The sequence below is a fragment of the Solea solea genome, chromosome 2 (genome assembly GCF_958295425.1).
Source record: "Solea solea chromosome 2, fSolSol10.1, whole genome shotgun sequence".
Taxonomy (NCBI): Eukaryota; Metazoa; Chordata; class Actinopteri; order Pleuronectiformes; family Soleidae; genus Solea; species Solea solea.
The window spans coordinates 29,706,353-29,725,115 of NC_081135.1; the positions used below are offsets into that span (position 1 = coordinate 29,706,353).

The window sequence follows — 18,763 nt, forward strand, 5'->3', positions numbered from 1 at the left end:
GTTCTCTCCCATGTCCTCATGATGGGTGATGTGAATGAGAACACCGTGGTTGTAGCTTTAAATGCTGCAAATCAGTCCAGAGCTCACTTGCACGTGGTCTGAGACCCCCTCTTTTAAGTGGACCAGAGTCCAGTTCCTTGGTACACCTTTGAGGTATTGGACTCATTCACACTGACCCAAACAAACTGCACTAAGTGGCATAAATGCTCATAAACGGTAAGGTTCATCCGGTCTAAACAAGACACCAAATTCCATTCAGTCGTTTTGAAGAGCAGTCGTGATTGTATTCATAAATGAATTCAGTCACATAATTAGCTGCACATTAAGATAACTCAAATCCACAAGAAGTGTGACCACAGCAAAATCCATTGTATCTATTTGGTTGGTCTACATTATGTTTAATGAAAATCATTAGTCTTTGTTTAAAGAAATCTATAAAATCCTTCCATGTGCAGTATTTCTTCTCTGCAGACAGGCTGCTTTCACTGGCTTTAAGTTAATCGTTGTTGTTTTTTTTAATTTAAATTAAAATCCAAAGCAAAAAAACCAGAGTTAGAGACTTTGATACCATACCTATCTGCTGGCCACGCCTAAGACATAACAGAAGATATTTATCAGCTGGGATCAAGACCCCAAGTGAATTTAGTCATCTGTGCCAAAGAACTTATTTATTCTTCATTTGTTTCTTTCTTAGTTCATGAATAAAGCAATCATGAAGGTTTTATTAATGGCCTTGAATTTTGGCTGATTGCAAGCTACCAGCAAATGCATTTTTTATTTGGTTAAAACTTGTGATAGTAATGAAAACCCCCCTTTCTTTGTTTGCAGGTCAGTGGAGTCAGTGTACTGGGGAGGTGTGTGGGTCTGGTGGGGTTCAGACAAGGACGATATGGTGTGTCCACATGGAGGGCTGGACGACCCACCATACCCACTGCCAGCGCGTGGAAAAGCCAGCGAGCCAGCGACCTTGCTTTAAGGTCTGTGACTGGCACCAGGACCTCTTTGAGTGGGAGGTGTCTGACTGGGGCAGCTGTGTTCTTGTCCCTTTCTTTTCCAATGAGTTGAAGCTGAGGACAGCGGAGTGCATCACAGCACAGCATGGCATCCAGAGGCGCCAAGTCCACTGTGTGCGCACGTCAAACCGCACCACAGTCACCTTGAGGATATGTGAATTCTTCTCTCAGAAACCACTGGTGGAACAGGCGTGCCTCATCCCGTGTCCCCAGGACTGTGTGGTGTCACACTTCACCCCCTGGTCAAGTTGCAGCAAAACCTGTGGCTCTGGCCTGCAACATCGGACTCGACATGTCCTGGCCACGCCGATGTATGGCGGCGCAAACTGCCCCAACCTGACTGAGATTAGGACTTGCTCGAGCCCCGTCAACTGCCATGCCGGCGAGGGCGAGTACCAGTACACCCTCAGAGTAGGAGCCTGGAGCGAGTGCCGACTACCCCATCACAAGGACGCCCTGTTAAGTGGAAGGACCACAGTGGACTTTAGCACCGGCGCCACAGAGAACAACACTGTCTCACAGCACACACTGACCTCTCACCATCACAACCACAACCACCACCACCACCACCATCACCATGCTCATTCACACGACACAAACCACATGTCCTGGGAACTGGAGGTGGGATACCAGACGAGACAAGTCCGCTGCACAAGGAGTGATGGCAAAAATGCTATGCTGAGGTAAGCCTTTCACAAGCGATGCAAGGTGCCTTTTACACGGGGAGAATTAAAGAGCTCAGTCTTCATGAAATTATGGGAAACAAAAGGAATGGGTGTAAAAGAAGGGCATTGCTAAAGGTCCAAGGCAAGTCTGAGATTATAATGGAAGCTCAGTGGCTGAATGAGTTTGTCTTGGGAACAGTACTGTACAGATAAATGGATTCATCTTACATTAATCTCTTTATCCGCTGGTGTAGCAGAGGGTGCAGTGAGCGCAGGGTTTGCTGCTGAATGTGGGTGTCTGTGAGGTGAAATAGCCCTGGCAGAGTTAATTGTTTTTGTGTTTCATCCAATCTCGTATTTTTTAATGAGCGGGGAATGATCAGTGGTCATCCGCTCTCGTGGTCTCAGTGGGATGTTTTCTTTATATGGCGGTGTATCCACTGAACTCAAATGGTTTTTCCATCGATGGAGGTTATTTATTCAATTATAAGTAAATTATGGGAGGGCTTGTGTTTCGCTATAACGCTGGCAGGATGGTGAGCGACTACTGTGTTAAATGTCAAGTGTTGCTCCCCTGCTGTCTGTGTTTGAGCTAACTCTGGTATTTCAATTTGATAAGAATGGATTTTTTTTTCCCGCACACAAAGAAAACACACACACACACACGTGTTCGCACACACACACTCATAAACAACATCTCATCCTGTGCTTTCTGTTCAAGCCGAGAGAAAATCGTTGCATGTATATTATATTGACTTAATGCCACGACACCATCTGTTTGGTGTAAAGTGACACCATTAGCTGACTGTTACAATGAATCAGCGACCGCCACATGTCAGAAAGCGCCTTTCAATTCCATGTTTGTAGGATGATGCAGTTTCATTGTTACGTCTTTCTGAGTTCAGGGAGATCAACGCGAAAGCATTGGCAGAGATTTGAACTTGTGTACGCCGTTGAATTAAGCGTCATGACAGTTTTTCATACGATGACTTCTGGTCGTCCCACGCTGCTTGAGCTGAAGGAGCTTAAAACGGCGTATCTTGTTATGCCTTTGCATGTTATTATCCTCTTTCAGACAGGTTCGCTGGCTTTATGGCTTAAGTGTGAGAGGCCATTCATTGTAGAATGCCTGATCACCATGGTATTTACTATAAAGCAGGATTGAAGCTTTTGAAATATGGATTTCCCACCTGACTAATTCTGCTTTTCTGATTACATCCTAATTATGACGTTAAACTCTAAAATTAGCATTGTACTCACAACTCCATAATCCAGCAGATTACTTTATCCGAGTTAAACAATGGATCCGCTAATTATATGACACATTTTTGTAGTGAGTACAGAATATCAGCTCCACGGTGTATATCAGTTTTGTGAAAGGTTGAATTTATGTCTGAGACCTTTCACTATCTGGGGGTGTAACGGTTTAAAAGGTCAATTGTTCTTCAGGGGATCAAGATATCCGTTGGACGTTTTCTCCAAGCAGATTCTATTCCAACGCTTAACATTCCAATTCAGTAGTAACATGATAATACTATAGAAATAAGGATGCAAAATAATATTAATACCATCTTATTTTGCAATCGTTTTGTATTGACAATGTAATAGTGTGCTAATGTTAAACATAAATGTTAGATTTATGGTAATAACACAGAAACAGGTGTTGGACATAAAATATGGAAGGATGCATTTAAACTTTGTAACATGATGATTACCAATATTGATTGTCAGGCATTTTCATCTGGCGGTACTCATGGTAGCTTATAATAATTGTCATTACCAAGTTATTACCTTGAAATTACATTAAAATATGAAATGGAATTTCCCATATTGTTCCCATGTTATTACTTAATTATAAAGTTAAGCGTTACCACTATTTTCTGTGTCTACAATAAACATACCACCTATTTAAATCCCAAACACACCGTTTTGTCATTCTACTGCACACACAGAGACAGACGATAGATATTTTGTTCTGTAAAATCTAAAGCGTTCACATGCTTTGTTGAGACATAAAAGTTGTGTTGTTATTTTCCTCATCTCACTCTGCAGCCTCTGTATCAAGGACAACCCTCCGCTGACCTACCAGGCATGTGTGATGCCCAGAGACTGTCATGTGTCTGGTTGGTCCTCGTGGAGTCCATGCTCTAAAACCTGCCGGTCCACTGACCTGTCTCCTGGATACCGTCTGCGGTCACGAATCATGACGCAGATTCCTGTCGGCGGAGGAAAGCGGTGTCCTGCCCTTGAGGAAAAAGAAGCCTGCAACATCATAGGAGATTTGCTTCCAAATTGCCCCAGGTAGTTCTCAATACTAATAATGATTAACCATTAATCCTCAAATACAATTTCTTTTTCCCGACCATTTATGTCCAATCTCCTGATGCAGAAAATGACAAACTCTTAAAACCAAATAATGATTTTTAATTTTGTGTCTCTGAGCCGTTTCACCTGAATAATTATGATAGAACGCCTGGAGGCTGCAAACAGTCATGCTTCTACAATTAAATTACTTTGTGCATATTTATGGCATAACTGCAATTATCTTGTGACACCTGCTATAATTGTTGAGACTTCCTGACCCAGTGGACATGATGGGGATGACAAACGGTATTCGACAGAACAGCATTGTTTTAGTGTCACTTATTAATATAGACTTTGACTCGTTGAAAAGAAAGCAGTCAACTGAGGATTTTTTTTTTTTCCCCCTCGTCGCAGATTTTGTTTAATTTTCTGAATCTACGTGGAGTGCCTGAGGGTGGAGGATTTACATGATTAGGGAAAGCTCATTAAGGAAATTAAGCATTTGATAGATTACTACTGGCTGTTGTTCTGGTAAACTCCTCCAGTATTACTGCGTTCTGCACCACTGCACGTTCCAGAGCTATGAGATGTTTTGAAATGAAAATAATCACGTCGTTCTCCTTCTAACATACAGCGACAGAGGTTCTTTGATATTTTTCTTTTGCTGTGACCTGTTTGTTTGTATACTGATGTAATTAAGTACATTTTGTTGAGCATGTGATCTGACATGTTTGTTTCTCATCACCAGTATAACCATGTCTCTGCGCTTTGTCAGGTTTGTGTGGAGGACCACTGACTGGGATGAATGCCGTATCCTCCCCTTACTCAGTCAGCAGGACCGACGGCTGGCCAACATCAGTATTCTGTGTGGAGAGGGCATCCAAACTAGGAAGACCTACTGTGTTCAAGTCCCTGATGAGTCAGCACCGCATCACAGGAAAGAGGGTAAGGGGAAAAAAAAAAACGTGTTAATCTTTCTTAATGCAGTGATCGGGAGAAGCAATAAAGTCCAAATGAATTCAGCAGTGTGTTTTGATCTGCGGGTATAAATTATGAAGGTGAAAGTTAGCGGCAAAGCCCGTTTGTTCTTTTAGTTATGTGTAAAATCAGGAAGGACACTTTTAGTACAGAAGACAGTCAGGATCATTTTCTCATTCAAACCGCGTCAGAACACTGGAGCCGGGGCCGACCACTCTGCATACAGAGATAATAGTGGGGCAGCGCATGGCTCGGTGGAAAGGGAAGTTGGCTTGTAACCGGAGGGTTGCCGGTTGGAGTCCCCACCATGTCAAAGGGCTGTGGTACCCCTAAGCATGCTACCAACTCCCATTGCTCCCCGGGCGCTGCTCAGTGGCTGCCTACTTCTCCTAATTCTACAAGGTTTCTTGTAGAAGATGATGAGACGGAAGAGACGGAATTTCCCTACAGGGATTAATAAAAATAAATTGATTACTACTGCATTACTGTCTATGAAGGATAATCCACCTGTATACAGATCGACATGGACATCGGAAAAATAGCACTTTTAAACTGTTTGCCTGAACAGGTGTAGAGAGTCTCAGGTGCCTTATCTGAAAAAAGCCCCTGCTTTTGAGATAGAGAGAGACTGATATAGAGCCTTCCCAAATCCTCTTTGCACTTTGCTTCCCCAACAGCTTTAGATGGACATTCCCTGTGTTCATAGACAGTGTGCTGTGCAAACCTTTAAAAGGTGCATTTAATGCCAAATGTAAAGCAATTCAGCGTGTCACTTTTCTCGTCACTGGTTTACACCGCACAATTAAGGCAAGCACACAACCAGTGACTATTGCCTGGGGCTAATGCTGAAGCTAACCGGCAGCAAACAACCAACCGACCATCAGTGTGACCAGCAGCTTGAATCAAGAGACACGTCTATTTTCAAAAGTCCAACTTCCCCATTCTCTTTCTGGCAAGACTGCTCCCTCTTTACCCAGTCTGGCTCCTTCAATCTGCACATACAGCAGATTTCCTGTCTCTGCAGGATTTACAAGGCCCAGCCCGACTGAAGATTGCATCTTCGCATTGACTTGAGTTTTAATCTTTGATCTTCTGAATGAAAGACTCTTTGGAGTTTCTTCTTTTGTGCTGTAAACGTTTGCAGGACCAAAAATCTATAGGACATTGAGACCCAAATTAGTCAAGACGAGCACATCCACTACCGCACCCTTGACGTGTTTCGGGGAATTGTGAATGGGTTTGTCCTGCTCTGGTTGAGAAGTGGAACACACCGCTGACCATTTAAACACAGGGATTTTCATTGTTCTTATAAAAAAGGATAAAGCCATTCTTTTTTCAGTTTGTCCACTATAATCACAGGGTTGGTGGTTGGATCCCCAGTTCCTCGTTGTCAGGGTTTTGTGTATTTAATGTAATAATGTAGCAAAACCATCTTTTTAACCTAAATATTAACAGTATTTTTTCCACTGTAGAAAAAAATCCATTGTTTCAGCTTGTACATATTTTGAGGGAAGGCCGTTCTTGTGTCCCTGCCTCACAGATCGTGTGTGTTCTGTCGGTCTAGACTTCAGGTGTCTGGGCTTTGACAAGGCAGGTTCGTACATTCTTATCTCGCTGTATAGTCACGCATACATATTAGTTGATCTCAAAACGCATACAAAGTAATTACAGTTAGGGTTTAGGACTATTTACGTTCACGTTTTGCATCTCGCCTCCTCCTTTTGGATTATCCCGTCGAAGCGTCTGTGAAATCTGTCGAGCCTGCGCTGAAAAAGAAAATGGGTGCTTTCTGGAAATAAGTAAAATAGACTTTGTGAGGTTGAGAAATATGACCACTGGTGCCATGTGCAGGTGAATTGGCAGCAGGGAGAGACTGATGGTGTAGACACATGCACGTGGAAAGGCAGAGGAGTGAGGGAGAGGAAGACTCGATAGCATGCAGTTTTATTAACACTTTGTCAAACACTCCATAACAGATTTTGTCAAAGTAGATAATTAGTTTTAAGAGTAACTGAGGTTAGTCTAAAGGAGACAGAATCTCATCTTGTGTTGTGGTTATTATAGACCTTTATAAGCAGAGTTTAAGAAGTTTGGTTTGTTGATCTTAGTCTAAACTCTGTGTGGATATACATGCACATACAAAAACACGTGCCCAGCAAACATACTCATTCCATTTTACGTTTTGTACTTGTTTAAGTTTTTTTTCTTTTTGCAGGTTTCCTGTAAACTGTAATTGTTCAGCCTTTGTATGCAGATTACTACACTAATTATCATAGATCTGTTGGGTGAACTAATTGTTTTGATGTAATGTACTTGGGGGGGATTTCCCTGACCCAAATCAGCCGAGTTGGTTGTGATCCCATTATTACACAAATGGCTTGTTTGCAGCTCCAAACTGTGCACTGGTGCTATTTCTTTGTTTCTTTCTTTCATATGTTTAATATAATGAATAATAAGTTTAAAGGGAATACATGTCGAACAAATCACAACAGTTGTCATTCTCACAACATCTTAGATTGTTTGTGATTTATATTTTGTACTACTACTACTTACACTTCCTGTCTAGGGAAAGTTGAGTCTATATGGAAAGAAGAGACATTATTTAGCACTAAAGAATAAAGGAGAAAAAGCGCGCTCTTAGTTAAATCACTAAGGTTTGCACTCGCTCTGCGTGGGGGATTAGCACCACTGATACATGCTCAAACCTCTGAGTAAGCTGTGTTAACAACCCAGAATCTAGGTTGTAATGCAAAGCTAAACTTAATTGCTTTTGGTAAAAACATTCATATGATATATAAATGTATATATATATATAAATTTTATTTATTTTATTATTCTGTCTTCTGTCTTTGGGATTTTATGTTCTTATTTAATTTAATTTTAGTATTGTTTTTTTTTTTAATCTGTGAAAGATGCTATATAAATAAAGTTTACTCACTCACTTACCAAATTCTGATTCAATTAATCTTAGAGTTTATAAAATCACCATACACAACGGAGGGAAAAACAGGGAACACATGCATATCAAGTATTTCATTAATCTTTCTAATTGGACACAGTGGGTGGCTGTTAATGGCTTTCAAGATCTTTTGCAAATTGCACCCTTCCCTGCCTAATAAACACAACAATTTAGATAATAACATATAATTTTTTGTATTTTTTGAGGTAGGTATGTGTTGTGTCCAACAGTGACCGTGTTGGGAGAAAACCAATGAAAGACAGAGATCAATATGTCAGCTGTAATGCTTTCCTTGGCTTTTGCGAATGTAAACAGATGTGACCGGCGTGTGTGTGTGTGTAATATGCAGAGCTATTTGTAACGGTAATGTGCAAAAACAATTTGTTCCGATTTGATGTGTTCAAGAGTAATGCAATAGATAAACTTGTGAAGTCCCAATTGAGGCAACAAATACGAAACATCTGTACCGAGCACTTTATCAGCGCGTTTAAACAAACATCTCTTTTTTTTTTACAAAGGACATCCAACACCATGTAAATTACGTTTGGTTAGGAGACAAAAATGCACGATGGACATTTAGGGAATCTCTCTCGGGGCTCTTATTTAAATGGAAATTTGCGTTTCAGTGATGTGCGGAGGCGCATCAAAATGGATTATTAGATTGAATAAATTCCCATGTTGTCCCAGAATAAAAAGATACCCTCTTATTCTGTGTGAGAGACTAATGTCGGAGCACATTACAGGTGGCAGAGCAGTCTGTGATCTACAAATGATGCCAACCGTGCTTAGCAGTGAATTGGTTAGACCGTGACTTGCCTTAATATTTCCCTTTTCAGCTCCTGTTTACTCCTTTAGCTCGCAGGCTTTCCCTTGGTTTAATATTCTCCCGAGCCAGGCATGAGATGTACTTTCTATTTCCTCCTTTATTTTTGACTCCACAAAAAGCTCTGCTATGATATCTACCCTGCTTTTCTGCACAGCCTACAAAATTTGCAGCTAAAGCCGTTATTAATGTTTGAGCTTCTTTCTTCATTTGAGCCCAATGGCAGTTTCCTTCATCCTCTTTACTCTTCATTAGCGTGCAGTGTCCCCACTCAAATAAAGAAATAAAGGAATGATGTCTGTGGATAACCATCAACATAATAACTTTAGTTAGGGTTAAGAACTGATTTCTAACCCTTACCCTTCATGTGAAATATGTAATCACTTACAAGTTAAATGATTTATGTTAAGGGAACCAACTTTGTAAGGGAGACAAATGTGAGCGTTTAAAAATATTAACATCTCCACAATATGAGTAATAGTCACATTGGGGACTTAACAAGCATCACCCTAACCAGAACATGACATTACTTGCTTGACCTCCATGTTTATGGTAACATGGAATTTATGTTTTATTCTTGCCTGTGTTTTTTTTTTTTTTTGTCTGTTCAGTATCCAGACCTGTGAATGCCAGGCTGTGTGCCGGTGTAGAGCCCCCCTCGGGTGTCCAGCGCTGCTCCGTCCCCTGCAGGAACCGTTGTCTGCTCGCCCAGTGGTCATCCTGGAGTAGCTGCTTACATGACAACTGCAAAGAACCGCAAGGGAAGAAAGGTATGTCTTTGCCTTAAAAACAAATGCACTCAGGTAAACGACTCAGGTCAAGTTCATTAGAAGGTTTTAGATGTCAGAATACGGGTCTGGATAACGTCCACTGTGAGGGCATTATTATGGTCGGATATTTTTATTCTGTGTTCTGTGTGTATTGCTCTGAGCATCTAAGTGTGCAGAGATTTCTGATGGTGTGAAACTGGAACTGTTGCTGTGTATTTTTGCAAAAGCTTTTCCTGCCACTTTGGCGGTGTAAACATGAGTGTTTTTTTTGCTCCTGTTTTCACCATGTGCCATCATAAAGTTGAATTTAAAATTATAATCTTGTAAACAATGACTAAAGAGAATGGGTTTAGGGACATGAAATGGTTTGTACCAGTGGCAATTCATACAAGAAATACTGCATTTATGTAAGATGAATAATCTCACGGCCTTGAACATTGTATAGCAGACTGCAACACCTTAAATACAGTACATCTTCAGAAAAGATGCCCCCCATCACTGGTACAAAGGATTTCTTCAGCCTGTAAATAGAGGGAGACTAAATAAGTTGTTTCAGTCTGTCTCAACCTTGGGTCATGACCCCTTTTGGGGTTGTAGAATACATTTCAAAATAAGACAATACAAATAAGATTTAGAATAGTTTTTTTTTATTTTTTTTTAACTTTAAACTGTCTATACCAATGATGATATCTGAGTGGATGTTATATCTGAGTGTGTTTAAGAGTCAAAGTGTGTTAGTGCTTTGACAAACTATCAAAAGACCTTTTGGGGGAATTGGTTTAATTTGCTGTGCGTCAGCCCCACCTCTGAGCATGAGCATCCAGACAGTTTGTTATGACGAGGCAGAGAAGAAATTCAACCACAAGACCAAAAAGAATTCAAACGCGTGTCTCAAGGTGAATCTGCTGCTGACAGCTGCTCCATCAGCGGCAACGAAATATGGCAGTACCAGCAGAGCACCGAGCTCACTACAGTGGAAATATCAGCCTGGCTTTCTTCAGCAAGGACTTACATGACTTTTGCTGTTATTATTTTTATTATTGGTCACTGCGCCTTTCCCAATTAAAGGCATGTTAAGTATGGATTTCAAATAGAAAATACAAGGCGTTGTGTCAGAACCAGACACAAAACTGATCATCAATGCATGCAACTTAAGCAGCTGTTCGGCGGCGCAGCGAAGAAGGAAAGTGTCACAGAATGTGACGTGTTTCTCCTGATTTACAACTTCACACAACAGTCAAAGTTGACAACAAATAAATCAAAAAGTTAAGAATCATCTCGGCTTCATTGCACCTGTCCACTGAGCCAACAACATTCACTGATGCAGGAAAAAACAGCAGGGAAAAAAAAAAGAGAGAAAGGATTAAGGAAAAAACCTGTTTGTCAAACTCTGTAACTTGATTAAAATAGTTTTGCAGTAAAAAAAAGAAGAAAAAGTGTGGCTACGGTTTAAAGGAAAGTGCTCGCTATGTTCACATACGGTGGCGCGTAGTCAGAGTGTAAGCCCTCGTGTGTGAGATGCTTTACTCTTTATTGTTACTGCTGCAAGTGAAGAGGACACAGAAGTACAGAAGCAGACAATAGCCCTGAGAGAACAGGTAGATCCATTCATGTTACAGAGAACCAGAGACCCGCTCATTACTCATGCATTATGGAAAAACAGATGACAGTCAGCGCAGGCTGTGTTTGAAGGTTCACGGCTCCAAAACAGCTGAGAACCACAGAGGGTCAAAAAAGAAAGTAATATGAAGTAAATATTGCCTCAGCGGTGCTTGCATTTGCTCTCACTGTTTTCCATAAGAGAGTTAATACACAGAAAGGGTATCAAGGAATTTTCTACAAGTAAAATAATAAATGGGCTTTTATTTATTGAACAGTTCAGTTCTGTTGCACTTTTAATTGTTCTCAGAAACTGTTTCGCGAACACCTGAGTATCTTCAATTCGGTCAACGGGAGCTTTACGCCAACCTGAAAGCTATTGCACATGGACATATTTTTGGAATTTTGCACTGCACCATGTTTTGAAAGTCTAAGCTTCTGTGGTTTTTCCATCGCTGAACCTGAAAGTGAGAGACGTATTGTGGCTGACGGTGTCAGAACAAGAAAGCAGGGGAGAGAGCGAGAGCGAGAGCGAGAGGCAGTGTATGTTTGAATCGTAAATTCTTGGTTGATAAGTGGCGTGCTGTGAGGGAGGAGGAATAAGGCAGTACATATACAAACCAGAGCAGATGAAAGACAGAAAGAGAGCACACCTGTAGTTCAGCTCTTAGTCCCCAGGAGGGTGATGGGAGTATCAGCAGAAAGCAGTGTGCGTGTGTGTGTTATTGCTCGAGCATTCAGCACACTTGTGCTGTGTGAACGTTCTTGTCTTTTTGCACAGGTGAGCGCGTGTCTTTTCTGACTGCTTTAGAAAGGTTAGACATTCTGTGCGGAGTGTGGAGGGTGTGAGTTCCTGTCTGCGCTGACGGCAGTGCTGTGGCTCTCGGTAGTGTTTGTGCTGTGCTAAAAGGGCAGCATGACCTCATCCCTGCCATGAGTAAATGTGCATGAAAGCGCCCCGGGGAACGACTTAAGGGTCCATTGTTCAGGTCACTGCCCGCAATCTTCAACGCAGGATCTCTATGGGATGAGTCAGCCCCCTCTCCCAGACAGTGTCATTAATATATTTCAAGGAGTGCAAAACAGAGCATCTGCTGTTTAGCAGAGGGCTCTCTTGTGGCATACTGTCTTTTGATGGCATTCATAAAGACCCAGAGCCCGAAGCCAAAAAAAAAAAAAAAAAGGAGTATGAAACCGATAAAAAAAAATCACTCTGAGTGAGCTCTGGAAAGCAATGAACTGTTATTGAGTAGCAGAGTAGTCTTATGATCCAAGTCATCCAGCCATGCTGCTCGTGCTGCAGAGATTTCTCGGTCCTATCGAACATGCACTTAAACCTCATGTTTTACAACAGCAGCGTAAACTGATCCGTTCCTAATCGAAAGGCCCGCGGGATCCTGCTTTTCAGGTAGAGGCGCCAAGATGAGCTTTGCTCTCTGGAAAATTACAATTTTAAATGGCTGTGGAGCTTTTCCATTTTTTTTTTCTTCTTTTTTTCACGTTATCTTAGACTATCACATTTTGCAGCTATGTGGGAGAAAAAATGAATACACTTTTTGTTATGGTTCCACCAGAAGTCACCCTGCTGGACTATTGGATTTTTTTACGAACAACATTGTGATGAAAATCACTGGATAGTCCTTATTTCCCTGGAATAAACCCACTGTGACCAAGAAAACTTTCAATTATTAATATCTATGGGGGCATGCCCCGGACCGAATTGTGTTATTTTTGTGGACTGAATGTGAGTAGCACTAAGTGCTCTGGGCAGTACTGCGATCGATCCACAGTGTCTTTGCTCCGCGAGTGCACATTTGAGCAGCAGCACTCGGCTCTGGCTCCTGAACTGGTGCCTTTCGTCAGTAGATGGTCGGGTGGATGTAATTTGCACAGTTGGCATCCTGGGGTTAGACAGTTCCACCTCTGCTCAGGAAAGAATGTGGGACCTTTCTGCCAAGTTTTCAGTGCAGTGGTGAAATGAATATGGCTCCTAAAGAAAAGCTGCTACTGCGAGAGTGTTATAGAATTTAGTGGGTGAAGCACTTGAGCCTACAAAGCATTTTTTATTCTACCACAACCTTTGTGTGTGTTGTCAGGAAATTGGAAGAGCTCAGCAGTTGATAAAGATTGTATTTCACAAAGTAATAGTTCAAGTATGACACTGTGAATAAATATTGTATACAAAAAATGCAACTTTGAATGTTTTAGGGTGGACAATATAAATCAAATCATGGTGCGCTGACATGCTTGGTTATTGGTCGCTGGTTTCATAATGGTTATGTCAAAATGTTATCTGGTAGTTTTTGTGATAGCACACTTGATATTTAATACACATTTACTGTTCAAGTCACATGAAATTCTCCTTTATATCTCACTGCAATTGTTCATTTGTTCTATTATAAACAAAATGTACTAAAATAAACTCTAGATGCTTGCATGGAAAAGCAATGTGTTCATTGCTTAAACCGGGAAACTGGGGAATTAAATAGGTTTCTTTTCATATTTATTTTGTGTGGAGTTAAGTGTAAGCACTTGGAGTTGCCCTGTGTATGAATAGTGCTATACAAATAAACTTGCCTTGCCTTAAGTTGAAAACAAGTGATACAAAAGTGATTAAAAAAAAAAAAAAAAAAAAACTGTATGATGGCACACAAATTCAGAAAAAGCAAATCTAAAATCACACAAATAGCTGCTTATTATTACAGGGATTCCCCTTGATTCCTGTTGGGCTTGGGTTAGATGGGGCTGCTGTAATTTCCTCATCTCCCCATAGCCGTTTGATAATACAATAATGTTTGGCTGCTTCCCAAGTCTTTATTTGGTTGGAGATCTGCAGGCAGCTCACTTTTCCCAGTCAGCTGGCTGACTTACTGTAGCAAGTCGTGGCTTCTCTTGCTATTATTCTCTGACAGTTACCCCTTTTTTGAGACTTAGGTCTTTTTGAGCTCCTCATCTGTGACCGACATAATTCTTGGCTGTTTGACAGATTCTCACTTTGGCTCTAAGAACAGATTTTCACTTGTCACGAATTAGAACTTAATCCCCACTGTGGCAGCAGAACATGTTTCACCTGCCCTCTGCAACTCCTGCAGGTGAAATCTGAACACTTTTAAGGCTGATTAACTTTGAAAGAATCACTGGATTCAAAGGTACCCTTTAGTTATTAAGGCTAGAAATAACCTATACTGCAACACAGTAAAGGACAGTCATTACACTGGTACTTTCTTAGATCAAAATAATATGTAAATAATTTTAAACATGCAGCCGTGCGATCTCTGATTAAATCTACAGGTCTCTCTAGCGCTCTCAGTTTTTGCTAAAATCCTCTAGTTTTTAGTCAATGTGTGGCCTTCCCGGAATAGCACAATCTCAAGGTTTTCCAATTCGGTTTTAAAACTCTGCACAGCACAGAATCAGCTCTCTTAAGAGTTTTGGATGATATCTTTATAGCCTCTGACTCTGGTGACTGTGTAATTCATGTGCTTTTAGATCGAACTGCTGCTTTTGACACAGCAGACCATGAGATCTTTATCTCTCACTCAGAGCAGTGGGTGGGCATTAGGGGTGTAGCACTGGAGTGCTTCAGGTGACACTGTATCTTCCTTCGCTCCTTTCTCATGTGGGGTTCCTCTTGGCTCTGTTTTAGGCCCTCTTCTCTTCTCTCTCCATCTGCTCCCACTTGATTGTCAGCTTTATGTGCCTCTTTAAAGAAAATAAAAAAACCTGCCCCTAAACAGCAGAATGATCTGCCTCTGCACATAAGACAGGCCGGCCTCTTCATGTTTGTTTTTTCAATCATTTGATTCGCCTTTGACACTATTTAAGTTGGTGACGTTATTTTACCTTTGCTTTATTTATTTTATTGTTTTTTTATTGTATGGCTGTTATCCATGTTTTATGTCTTTTCATTTATTTATTTTAGTTCGAGCCTTTATGCCTTTATGCCTTTTTATTTACTTTGTGTTTTATTTCTTATTCTGTACAGCACTTTGGTCCACTGTGGTTGTTTAAAGTGCTTTACAAATAAAATTGGATAGGATTGGATTCTTAAACACTTAACTTTCAACACTCCACATTACAGTCAACAAATGGTGGGTAAGTCTCAGCAAAGATTTATTTTATTCATACATTTTTTATTTTTTTGTTTTTGCTGTAACTTATATTTTAGCCTGACATGAGCTGCGATTGATTCCTTTAGCTTTCTATAGCACGCAAAACTCACTCATCTTTTACCTCCACTGATCTTATTCCTCTTACCTGTGTTGCAGAAGTTTTAAATAAAAAAAAAAAAGTAAGGTAAAGTTTTAGTGTTTAAAATTAATGACATGTAATAGTGAGACTGCCGAGTGCAACAATGGAAGACTCCTACACTTTCGTCTCTCCCTTTCTCAAGCGCAACAGGGAACTGCAGTGGCCTTCGCATAGCAGAGTGGATTAAATTCTCCTTCACATCTCGTCTCCCTCCCTCACCCTCTCGGGCTGTTTCTTCTTCATTAATTTATGCATCAGGTTTATGTGGGCGAGACTGTTCTTTATTTGCGTAGTAAGTTTCCGCTTCAAAACACCAAACGTGCGTCCATTTGGGCTGCTGTAGAGATACGGCAGCCTCTGTGAAAAAAAAAAAAAAGCACAGCTCTTGCCTAAAGTACATTTAAAAGGCTTATTCTACAAAAACCAAGCAATGTTTCAATTGTTAAATATGTAATTTCTGCCAATAAATTATCCAAACTGTTACACACTCGATCTTTATTGGATGAGTAACAACACCAGCTTGATTAAGACTTGCCTATTTCCAACACCAGCTTAAAAAGCGAATGATAATTGTACATTTTTATAAATGTTACTGGGAAGTGCTGTGGCTCGCTGCAGCACAGTTAATGAGAGACTTGAATAATTCATCCCAGAGATAATGTTCATTTAAGGTCTAAGTGTATTGTAGCAGAATGTCTATAGGGAATTGAATACACACACAAACCTGGATTCCAAACTTTTTTTTCTGTTGGAATGCATCATAGTGCTGCAGTATAAAAGTTGATAATGAAAAAGCATGTTTATTGTTTTGTGCAGGAATATGAATGGCTTCTCTGACAACTCTTTTCTTTCTCCTTTGCTTGTTGTCAGGTTTCAGACAGAGGAGGAGAGACGTGCTGTGGGAGTCTGGCAGTTTTGCAGAAGCCTGTCCTCATCTGGTCGAGTCCATCCCATGTGAGGATCCCTCCTGCTACCTGTGGCAGGTCCAGCAAGAGGGAAGCTGCGTTCCCAGTCAACAGCCCTGTGGTCCTGGAGCTGCAGCCCAGAATGCGACCTGTGTCAGCTCTGAAGGTACCGTCCTGGATTTGCATGTTATAGGAACAGTGTCTGTCAGTCACTGAACTCAGGGTCATTCACTTTGTGTTACTTTGACATTTCCCCTTTGAGTAAGAAGATTGAGACAACATTTTTGTTGTATAAAGCCTGACATTTGACATGATAACCAGAAGCTTTAGTTTCACAAAATGTTCAACTATTTCTAAACGTATTACTTTAATTTCTAACCCCCATAAAATGACAGTTAATGTGAAAAGGTTGGCAAAACACTCCTTGTTTTCATTGGTTACAATGTCAACTGATGTCTCCTATGAGTCTTATCTAAGGATTAAAACAAGAAACATATTGTTTTGTCAATTAAGCATTAACGATTTTTTTTGGATGTGACATAGAAAAATATGTTTATTTACAAAATGTGGCATTTTATTGGAGTAGATTTTTTTAAGCATCTTATTAGACATAGATTTGATAATTTACAAACCCATTTGAGCACCACACAGTTATTTATTCTAACGGTGTTTCCTTAAGGAGACAATTACCAAACAACGCTTTTAACTCCTTTCCAAATGCACAATACTAGCTGGAAGATTGCGACTCATGCCGACATCAGACAGACTTATTTATTTAGCAGCATATCTTTGCTACTCCAGACTACGCTGTGAAAACACAGCACTCTTTATGACAGCTTGCATCCTCTTGCAGCACAACATGCTTGAATAGGAAATCAAATAAGGCAATTAAGAAAGCAACAGCAAACAACTCTCTACTATTCACCATCATCTGCTGCAAATAATTCCGTATTCTTCTCTCCCATTGGCTCATGTACAGTATGTGGACCCTCCTCTGCCTTCTGATAAACTTACATGTGATCCTTTCTGAAAGGATAATAAAACACAGGTAAAAAAGGATGCAATTAGGTTTTTAAATCTATGGAAATGACCAATTAATGCCTGCATGAAGCTTTTATTCTGACTTTTAATCAGGTCAGTGTTTTCTGTGCGCATAAACTTGGGTGATGGTCCCTCATGAATAATGCATGGTCTGTTAACACTTATGTTCACTTATGTCCTATCAACATAATGATAATGCTGAGCAGAATGGGTCACATGACACCTGAGAGTTCATGCATCTCAAGGAGGGCAATCGATAATATTTTGTGTTTAGACCGCAGAACTGATGGCTGTGCAGCCTCAGTTATTTTAACTGCTACTTGTCGCTCCAGTCTAATTATAATTGGGAATAAATGTGGCAGTCTATGGTTAGGATGATTTCAACATAGCTAAAAAAAAAAAAAAGAAAGAAAGAAAGAAATACATAGAGCTATATATCTACTTTAAAAAAATCCATCTATCTGTCAGACATTGATTCACATTAAACCTTCCTGTAATGCACACTCTGGTGCTCAGTACAATCTATTATTCCACTGTGGATGTGGGAGGTCACGTATTAATAAAACGTAACTTTGGGTCATAATAAGCTATTTGCACTGATAATGTATCCGCTTGTATTTTTCATATGAGGGCAGTCATATCAGTGGATGTCAAAAAATACTGCCAGGGACGTGATGCATTTTATTTTTCATGAATAATTCTGATGAAATTTGACTTTGACAGACATTCAAAAAAAGTGTTCTGAGCATCATGGTGTGGAGGATTTAATATTGCTACCGTTCTATATTGACTGCTTGTTTAAAATGTACCATCTGCTTGTTTTCACTGCAATTGTTTTCAGACTGAAGGGGTGATATATGGATAAACAAGTCATGGCATTACCGTTATAATCCTGCTGTTTATTGCGTTTTGTACAATCATCTCACTGAGATGATCTCAGTGACCCCGTATTTCACCGCGGAAAGTTTTACTAGATAAGAACATGCTTCACGTCATGTCGGTGTCAAATGCGCTGGCACTCATCAGTGCATCCATGGGTGTGTTTGTCTTAAAATAAAGTGAGAGGTCAGACGCAGTGTCAATGCAATGCTGTCTTGAGGCAGCAGAAAGCCGCATAGTCCTCCTCCTCCTCCTCGTCATCATCATCAGCTAAAAGCATTTTGAATATCGGAGCATTTCTTCATCCTGTGCAGTCTAATAGAGTTGACGGGACAGTGGAGGCAGAGGATCCACCATCCAAGGACCACATGCTTTTTAAACATGGAGGGTGCTGGCTGCCTTGACTTCAGCCCCCCCAGAAAAACTTACTGTACTGTACTTCTGTCTCTTCCTCCCCTCCCATTAATTTCCTTAATCCTAACACTGATTTTCAGCTCTAGCTCCCTTTTTCTGCATCGTAAGCAGAGAATCTTCACTTTCCTGCCTTCACCATTTAAATAGCAATGCAACTTCAGA

General features: G+C 40.6%; 1 protein-coding gene across 2 annotated transcripts in view; it reads left to right on the forward strand.

The window, feature by feature from the left end:
• thsd7ba (thrombospondin, type I, domain containing 7Ba) overlaps positions 1-18,763 on the forward strand; it is a 164,762-nt gene that overhangs the window by 82,793 nt on the left and 63,206 nt on the right. For both annotated transcript variants that reach the window (XM_058622672.1, XM_058622671.1), the window contains exons 4-8: positions 829-1,696; positions 3,731-3,979; positions 4,758-4,927; positions 9,354-9,512; positions 16,233-16,433. In XM_058622672.1, the coding sequence (XP_058478655.1) occupies positions 829-1,696; positions 3,731-3,979; positions 4,758-4,927; positions 9,354-9,512; positions 16,233-16,433 (1,647 nt within the window). The remainder of the gene's footprint in view (positions 1-828; positions 1,697-3,730; positions 3,980-4,757; positions 4,928-9,353; positions 9,513-16,232; positions 16,434-18,763) is intronic.